Source organism: Cynocephalus volans, chromosome 6 (genome assembly GCF_027409185.1).
Source record: "Cynocephalus volans isolate mCynVol1 chromosome 6, mCynVol1.pri, whole genome shotgun sequence".
NCBI classification, from domain to species: domain Eukaryota; kingdom Metazoa; phylum Chordata; class Mammalia; order Dermoptera; family Cynocephalidae; genus Cynocephalus; species Cynocephalus volans.
The window spans coordinates 104,907,101-104,917,044 of NC_084465.1; the positions used below are offsets into that span (position 1 = coordinate 104,907,101).

Consider the following 9,944-nt stretch of genomic DNA (forward strand, 5'->3'; position numbering starts at 1 on the left):
TGTAGTGATTGTTTGTTTTTTGTGGGTTTTTTTGTTTGTTTTATTTGGTTATCTTATAGTTTAGATAAATAGTTTGTCTGTGCTTTATTATCTTCTTTTTTTAACGTTTGCTTTCTTTGTAATACTTTTGTTACTTTTCAGAGTTTCTTATTACACTTACATAAAAAACTTTAACCATAGGCTTCTAGTGATAAATTTTCTCTCTTAAAATAGCCATCTTGTTTTGTTCATAATTTCCCATCTGAAATTTCCTGTTTTCATTTCATTTTTTACCGTATTAGAGTATTTACATCTTAATTTTAGAAAGCTTCACCTCCACGTATATAGCTCCTTAATTGTCCTCACAATTTGGTCTGTAAAGATTGTGAATCAAAGAATTACAAAAGATGTTAGGAATTTATCTAATAGGGCTTTCTGTTGGTTCGAGGAAGAGTGCTCCTTAGCTATTTCAGACAGGCTATCCTATCCTATGGATATTGTGGATAAAAAAATATGTGCATTTGCAAGTTTAATTGTTCAAATGCTAAAATAATTTCCAGATAAAATTTCAAAAAAATAGAAGGAAAAACTCTTTTGACCCAAAATTACATTTTTTAATTGGATTATCAATCTTTGGAATAGGTTGATTTACTTTTTATGATTATATAATTAACAGTTAATTAGCATCCCCATTATTATTGTGTTTCAGCATTCTTATATTACAAAGCCCATAAATATTTAATAGTTTAATAAACTTGTCAAATGTATTCATATTTTAATGATTTTTTTCAGATATTAGAAAAATTACATCAGGAAAGTCCAACGATTCACCTAATCCTAAAACTGAAGTTGTGGTGGGTAATAAATATTGTCTCTGAATATTGTCCATTTAAATGTTTTAGTTCTAGGAACTTTAGTGGTAATACAGATTGGATGACTGAGTTTTGTCATTCATTCTTTGGGAGATTCATTCTCTAAGAAATTAATGTCTGACTAGTTAGTTAGCATAACCAGGTTCCAGTCCACTGTACACTTTGAAAAGCAGACAGCTAATGATAACAATGATAAACATATTTCACAACCATACTCACCAATTTCATTTAGACTCTGCTTAGTCATATTCTTACAAACCATACAGTATTTTATAAGAGAATCTCTTTCATAGTAGAGTTGAATTAAACCTTAAGAGACTTTGAGAATGTTTAGTCTCTACCCTCTAAGTGGTAATTTTTATGTGTTTCATTTTTAAAAAGCATTTTCTGCTGTTGAAGCAAAACCTTATTTTTTCCCCCTCATGCCACCTTACACCCCATCCCTACATCAACCTTATATTTTTTTCAAATAATTTTTCAGGCTGTAGAGAAGAAGAAACTTAACTCTGTAATTGATTTGACAAAAGAGGGCCTATCCAACTGCAACACAGGTAAAGGATTTTTTTAAATCTTTCTTTTCTAAGCAAGGGGGAAGGGTAACAACTCAAAACACACTGGACCTACTTATGAAGGTTTAGTGTGAGTGTGTTTATAGCTCTATGCAATTTTATTACGTGTAGATTTGTGTAACTGCCACCACATAGTACAGAACTGTTGTTCTGTCACCACAAGTTCCTCTCATGCTGCCCCTTTATAGCCACACCTCCTTCCTACCCTGAATCCCTAACCCCTGGCAACCACTAATCTGTTCTTCATTACTATAATTATGTTATTTCATGAATGTTATGTAAATGTGATGATATAATATGTGTCCTCTGAGATCAGCTTCTTTCACTCAGCATAATTCTCTTGAAGGTCATCCATGTTGTTGTTGTGTATCAGTAGGGTGTTCCTTTTTATTGCCTAGTAGTAGTAGTCGTCGTTGTCCATGGTGTGGATGTATATAATTTATCCATTTACTCATCGAAAGACATCTGGGTTGTTTGGGGCTATTATGAATCTCTCTTCTTCCTGTGGCACACACTTTTCCCCCAACCATAACAGTAGCACCTGAGAGGATGCACACAAGGCAGGAGCTAGGTTATGACATGAAAATGTAGTGGGAGAGTGACATCAGTGTCCTCTTTCTCAGATTTAAGCAAAAAGAAGTGAAATACAGCTGCCTTGGGTTGGGAATCAGTTATAAGATCTCATCTACACTTAATGAAAAGTATAAACCCACATAACCAAGATGATCAATAAGCTACATAAACACAAAACCATACCAACACATATCATAATCAAATTCCTGATAACTAGTGATAGAGAGAAAAATGAATATACAATATAGATAGAAGAACAAAGAAGTCACAGATTTCTCGGCTAGAACTATGCAAGGCAAAGATGATTAAATGACAGTTATATTAAACGTTGGGAAAGATAACTGTCAATCTGAAATTCTATATCTATCAAGTATAATATCTTTCAAAAATAAAAGCAAAATAAAGACTTTTTCAGATAAAATTTGCCTGCAGACCTTCAGTATCAAATAAAGGAAGTTCTTCAAGTAATAAGAAAATTATATCAGAAAGTGGATCCACACAAAGGAATATTAACACCATATTGTAAAGTTTATAATATATGTAGAAGTTAACGTATAACAACGATAATGCAAGAGATGGTCAGAAGAATGGAAATATGCTGTTGTAAGTGTCTTACATTATGTGAGAGTGGTATAAACTTATTTGAAGGGATGCATATGGTAATGCCTAGAGCAACAGTTTTTTCTCTTAAGTGGAAGTAGAGCTAATAAACCAATAGTGGAGATAAAATGGAATTTTAAAAATAATCAAAGAGAAGCCACAAAAAAAAAAAAAGACAAAGAACAAATTAGACTAATAGAGAGCAAAAGGCAGATGGTAGATTTAAACATGACCATATTGATAATAAATGTAAATTGGTAAACCATTCCATTAAAAAGCAAACATTGCTAGACTGGATAACAAAACAAGACTCAACTATATGATAGCTATAAGAGATGCACTTTAAATACACAGACAGGTTAAAATTAAAAGGATAGAAGATGATAAGCCATACAAAAGCATGCAAACACTAATCATAAGAAAGTTGGAGTGGCTGTATTATTACTGGACAAGTAGACTTCAGAACAAGGAATATTACCAGAGATAAAGAAGGCTGTTTCATAATGATAAAGAAGTTCTTTCATCAGGAAGAAGACATAGTAAACTTACATATGTATGCACTTAATGGTAGAACTTCAAAATACCTGATGCAAAAATGGATAGTACCCAAACAATAAATGATAAATTACTATAATTGATACAATATAAAGACAGAAAGTAAGGTTATAGAAGCCTAAGCAACACTATTAACCAATATAGCCTAATTAACATTTATAGAACACTCAACCCAACCATAACACAATATACTTTCTTTTAAGTGCATATAAAACATGCAATAAGATAGATCAGCTTCTGGATCATAAAACAAGTCTGAGTACATGTAAAAGGATTGTAATCATATAGAATGTGTTCTCCAACACAACAGAATTAAAATAGTAATCTATAACAGAAAGATACCTGGAAAATCCCTAAATATTTGGAAACTAAACACTTCTAAATAACCCATGAGTCAAAGTAGAAATCTAAAAGGGAAATTAGAAAATATTTTGAACTGAATGAAAATGAAAACATTGTATGTCAAAATTTGTGGAATGCAGGGCCGGCCCGTGGCTCACTCAGGAGAGTGTGGTGCAGATAACACCAAGGCCACGGGTTCAGATCCTGTATAGGGATGGCTGGTTGGCTCACTGAGCGTGGTGTTGACAACACCAAGCCAAGGGTTGAGATCCCCTTACCAGTCATCGTTTAAAAAAAAAAAAAAAAAATTTGTGGAATGCAGCTAAGACAGTGCTTACAGGGCAATTACTAGCATTAAATGTTTATAGTAGAAAAAAATAGGTCTAAAATGAACAGTCTAAGCTTTTACTGTAAGATGTTAAGAAAAGAAGGGCAAATAAAACCCAAAGCAAAAAGATGACGCTTCACTAAAGAAGATATCCTCAACATTATTAATTCATTAAGGAAGTTAAGACCGTAATGAGATACTACTACACATCCAAAAGAATGGCCAAACTGAGAATATGAAGTGTTGGTGAGGATGAGGAGCAACCTGGGATTCTCATGCTTTGTAGGTAAAAATGAAAAACGGCAAAACCACTTGAGAAGTAGTTTAGCAGTTTCTTAAAACATTAACTCTATTCTTACTGTATGACTCTATTATTCCACTCTTAGGTATTTACCTAAGAGAAATGAAAACATACATCCACGTGAAGACTTATACAAATATTCATAGCAGTCTTATTCATAATAGCCCAGAACTGGAAACAACCTAAATGTTTGACAGATGAATGGATAAATAGATTGTGCCGTATCCATACAATTAAACACTACTCAACAATAAAAGTGAACAAAATAATGGTATATGCAACAACACAGATGAATCTCAGAAATATGCTGGGCAAAAGAATCCTACATGCTTTGTGATCGAATTTATATGAAATTCTAGAAAAAGCAAATGTAATCTTTAGTGACAGCACATCGTAAGACTGAGAAGGGACACTGAAGAACTTTTGGGGTGATAAAATTCTTTGTCTTGATTTTGGTGATAATTTCATAAATGTATACTTTTGTCAAAACTCAAAGAACAACACACTTCAAATGGGTACATTTTATTGTATGTAAATTTTATCTCTGAATAGTTCATTTCAAAACTATAAACTTAAAAAATCATTTTTATAATACAAATATTGACATGGATGGATATGTGTGTCCACATGGGCATGTGTATATGTAGCAAAAAGGACCTGAAACGTCAAACACCAAAGGGTAAAGTTGAAACTACAAGCCACAATTTTCACCTAGCAGTTTAATGAAGACCCTTAAAATAATGGGGTGCTGGCTACTGTTGCTTTGAGAGTACAAAGCACAGAAGTCATCATTACACGTTTTTATGTATGTAAGGAGAGTATAAGAAATTGACATGGATGACACTAAGGATATAAACAACTGGATCGGAATAAAGGTCTTGTTATCATAAAGTTGAATTTTGGTCTTAGCCTGTTTTAATTTGTCAAGGGCCCATTGACTTACTAACTTGAAAGAAGGAATGTTATTTATAGGAAATTATATTTGTTAGATTTTTTTTGTATTAACCTGTTGATTTGAAAATTTAGAGGTTATTTGTAGCTGCAGATTATGATTTTATGAATCTATTTCTAATTACACTAGTGTAAAAAGACAGTACAGAGTTTCATAGAATTAAAACCATGAAATTGTTACCTCTTCTGAAAATGTTTCGTTGTTGTTTTTTTTGTTTCTTTGTTTTTTGGCAGCTGGCAGGTACAGGAACTGACAAGCTTTTTTAATATAAATAAAGTGACTAATAAATTAACTTTGAAATACAATGCAGAAATTTGATTATCCTTTTCAGTCAAAAGAAAAATACAAATTAAAATTTCCTTTGAGGGATTCATAAAATATATTAAATAGTTATATCACTGGACACATAACAGACCTAATAGGGTTTTTACTGTTTTAGATATATTTAAACTTCTGGAATTTGGAGCTACCCAGCCATAATACTTTCCAACATGAACTCCCTTTTCTTAACCATTCTGATTTATACTCTCTCCAGTTGTTTTCAAACCATTCTCACAGGCTGGCCTGTGGCTCACTCGGGAGAGTGTGGTGCTGATAACACCAAGGACAAGGGTTCGGATCCCTGTATAGGGATGGCCAGTTAGCTCACTTGGGAGAGCATGGTGCTGACAACACCAGGTCAAGGGTTAAGATCCCCTTACCGGTGATCTTCGGAAAAAAAAAAAAAAACATTCTCACACCTTCTATGCACTTTCTCTCCCTCCCACCCACATTTTCTGTCTTCCCACTCTCCTTCCTTTCTCTCACCAACTCTTCCATTTTCTTTTTGTCCCTCCTTCCTCCCCTCTCTCTTCCCCATCCACAATTTATACCACATTCCCTCCAGACTACACAGATCTCATCAGCAGAAATTTTTTCATCTCTAGCCTTCATGATTTTTAGTTTGAATTCCCAGGACTTGTGTGTCTTATCTACTCATACAGGATTATAAATTGCTCAGTGTTCGGGGACATCCTTGTTGGCCTAAAGGAAGAGAATATGCCCTAAGATCATTGAGCAGGGATCTCTCTCCCATATGTAAATGTACCTAGTTCCCACCTACATAATGGCTAAAGTGTTTACCTTATGAGGGGAGTTTTTGTCACCTTAAAGGAAAATTCTGTATATTTGGTACCTTTGGGTCTTGAAATTTTATCAGAAGTGTATCTTAATATTTCACAGTTTTGTACAGCTGACCCTTGAACAACATGGGTTTGAATTGCACATGTCCACTTATATGTGGGTTCCACATCTGAAGTTTTAACCAACCAGGTATCAAAAATATAGTATTGACAGATGCAGAACCGTCATATGTAGAGGGCCATCTTTTCCTCCACAGGACCAACTGTGGGACTGGAGCATACACAGATTTTGGTGTACACGGAGGGTTCTAGAACCAATCCTCCGAGTATACAGAGGGCTGACTGTAATTTTACTTCACATTTAATTACCACCCAAGACATAAACTATTTGCTTAAAGACTATGGAATTGATTACTCCAGATAAATTTTCTTCTTAAACCTGTATTGTTCACAGAAAGTCCAGTGTCCACCCTGGAGTCACCTTCGAAAGCTGTTTCAAACTCAAAAGAAACAATCCCGGTGGCACAAAATGCATTCCAGGTACTGATATAAAATGCTCTGTAAGGGACATTCATTCCAAATTGAGTAGGAAGTACCCATTTTACTACTGAAGAAACATTTGGGTCACATTTCAGCTTAGAAAACTTTTTAATGTGCTTTCTAAAATGTGCTATTATGAATCTACTTATTTACACAATTAAAGTAATTTGGTTGAATTTTCCAGAAGCTACAGAATTTTTTTCACCCAACAAGTTGGAACAAATTTTTGTTCTAAGAGTAATAGCAATTGTTGATGAGGATGGAGGGAAATGGGTACTCTCATACTTTTCATGTAAATTAGTACAGTGGAAACAATTTGGAAATGAGATGGAATATTTATCCGGAATGTCTGGGACCTAACCCATTCTGGATTAGTGACATTTTAGAGTGAAGAAATCTTAACTATAAAAGAAGCTTATGCCTAAAAAGACTGTATCCAGCCTCGCATGTTCTTGCAGTATGCTTCTCTTATCTTGAAAAGTGGATCGAAAGATGGGAAATACATATTTGTACAACTGCAGTTGACCACTGAGAATAATCACTATCCACCAAACCACCTTGCTAAACTTTGTTACAAATGCCGTTTTAGGTTCTTGAGTCCTTTGAGCACCTGCCACCTCTCCCAGAACCACCAACACTACCACCTGAACTGGTAGACAAAGTCCGAGACACGCTTCCTCCCCAGAAGCCTGAGCTCAAAGTGAAACGGGTGCTGAGACCAAAAGGCATTGCCCTGACTTGGAACATCACCAAAATCAATCCCAAGTGTGCTCCTGTGGAAAGCTACCATCTCTTCCTGTGCCATGAGAACCCTAATAATAAGTTGATTTGGAAGAAAATTGGAGAAATTAAAGCTTTACCGCTCCCAATGGCCTGTACTTTATCACAATTTTTAGCTTCCAATAAATATTATTTCACTATCCAATCGAAAGACATTTTTGGGCGATATGGGCCATTTTGTGATATAAAATCTATCCCCGGGTTTTCTGAAAATCTTACCTAAAAGGAAAGTCTTCAATAACTGTATGTTTTACTACATATTGTTTTCTTTTTTTTGTATTTGAGTTGTTTACAGTGTTATGTTAATACTATTTGCCATTTTAAAAGGCCAGTTCAGATTGTGAACCCTTTGTATAGGGACAGTCATATTCTATATATTGTGAGCGACTTATATTTTCATGAATTTCTGATTTGCATTCAGTATGTACTTCCAGTGTATATGTTCTAAAACATACACTGTCATGGACCCATGTTGCTAAGGTGTGTTGTGAACAATACCTTTGGTGTCTATGGACCTGCTGCTTATATGAGAAGCCCTAGGATACAAGCAGCCACCATTTCCTCTGTTGACAATCAGATTTTGGTGACCTGCTTGTGCTCAATTTAGCTACCAACTTTTTACTGAAGCCAGACCATCCCTGGGGTACATGCCCACCAAGATTTTATAGAAATAAATATCTTCTCATTCTGTTCAAATTCTAAGAGGACTATTAATTTGTGCCCTGCCTCCTTTTTTTTTTTTTTGGCTATGTCTATCATTTGGGGAAATAGTCTAGAGGTTTTCCCTAAATCTGTTTGTATACTTACATATAATAAATTTTTTAAACACTGTGCTGTGTACACAAAAACATACACTATCTCTTACAAAAGCATTATCCAACCCATTACATCAGTTGAGAATGGAATTGTCTGCCTTAGATTTAAGGCTTTAATTGCTGATTCCCTTAATGTTACCCTTTGTTCATTTCTAGGCTGCCATTATTAGTACTCGGAAAACATAACACTAAAAAGGCTCTGATAATGTGTCTTGTGCATACCTCTATCAGAGGGCCCACAGAACTGAAGCTCACTAGGATAAGCAACCGAAGAAACTGAACATGTGAACAGAGACTTGATAAATACAAGTCAGGGCCCAATGGAGGCAACTTTGTAGATAACTAATACTGGGACATTGAGGAAACAGAAGAATAACCCTAACTGTGAAAGATTGTTTGAAAGAGGGTCATTCTTTCCTGGTACACAGTGAAAGTTCAGGCCTCAGAGTCTCAGATGTAAAAAATGAGCAGAGAATGGTTTTCCTTGGCATTTTGTGAACGCCTTCACATCTTCAGCAATAAATAAAACTTTTTTTTTTCAGTCTCCCTGTGTCTTTACCTTATAAAACATTTCAACTGAAAAGAGCCAGATTCTGAACTTCATCTGATAAGATCATTCTCTCTGTGAGGTCCCATTTCAGGCTCAGCAATGGAGGGCATCATGCAGCACAGAAAAAGAAATTCACAATGGGCGAGGATTTCACCCTTGGGTTGATGCAGACTAGATGTTCACTCAGCAAAGCACAAAGACCTGAACAAGATTCTGGCACCTGTCACCACAGTGAAACTACATCTCCAGCCAGCAGACCATCTGGAAAGTAGATAGGGGCACAAGTTAAAGTAAAAGCTGCCATGATTACAGAATGAGGGAGGAAAACTGATAGCAGGTATCTTAGAGGCAGTGACTCAAAAAGCATTAATGTTTCTTGCCTTTTGGGAGGACAGGGACAAGATTCTCAACTTACATATCACTGATGCCAGCAGAGAGCCAGCCTAAGGATAAGAAAGTCCTGCCAAATAGCACAGTCACAGTACAGAACACTAACACCCCCATCTCACCCCATGAAGCACTTCCTACACTTTTAGTGGAAACTTTATGCCTCCATTAAGAAACACAACCAAACCTTATGACTGATGAGCTAAAATTGAACATGCAAGGGGTCTTTGAAAAGTTCATAGAAAGTGTATATTATCGGAAAATTGCATAGTTTGCAAAGATTATTTGCACCAAAATAAACTTGTTATAACATGACTGAACAGAATCTGGTTTGAGGCACTAAGAAGAATAAGACATCAGTTTAAAAAGAGCCCCTATCAGAGCCACATGAATTCTGCTAAAGTGGAAGCAAGAACAAACATCAAACTGGTGGGGAAGCATGGGTAGAAGAATGGTGAAATCATTGATGCTTTACAAAAAGTTTATGGGGACAATGCCTGAAATCAGTTTACAAATGGCAAACTTTTAAGAACGGACAAGACAATGTTGAAGATGAAGCCCACAGTGATAGACCATCAATCTGTGAGGAAAAAATCTTGTTCGTGCCCTAACTGAAGAGGACCGGCAATTAACAGCAGAAACAATAGCCAACCCCATAGACAATTGGTTCACCTTACACA

General features: G+C 35.4%; 1 protein-coding gene across 1 annotated transcript in view; it reads left to right on the top strand.

Moving 5' to 3' along the window:
- Positions 1–7,735, top strand: part of ATF7IP2 (activating transcription factor 7 interacting protein 2) — a 61,035-nt gene extending 53,300 nt beyond the window's left edge. Inside the window, exons 8-11 of the mRNA XM_063101264.1 lie at positions 772–833; positions 1,342–1,402; positions 6,647–6,732; positions 7,322–7,735. Of these exons, the coding sequence (XP_062957334.1) occupies positions 772–833; positions 1,342–1,402; positions 6,647–6,732; positions 7,322–7,735 (623 nt within the window). The remainder of the gene's footprint in view (positions 1–771; positions 834–1,341; positions 1,403–6,646; positions 6,733–7,321) is intronic.
- The last annotated feature ends 2,209 nt before the right edge of the window (positions 7,736–9,944 follow it).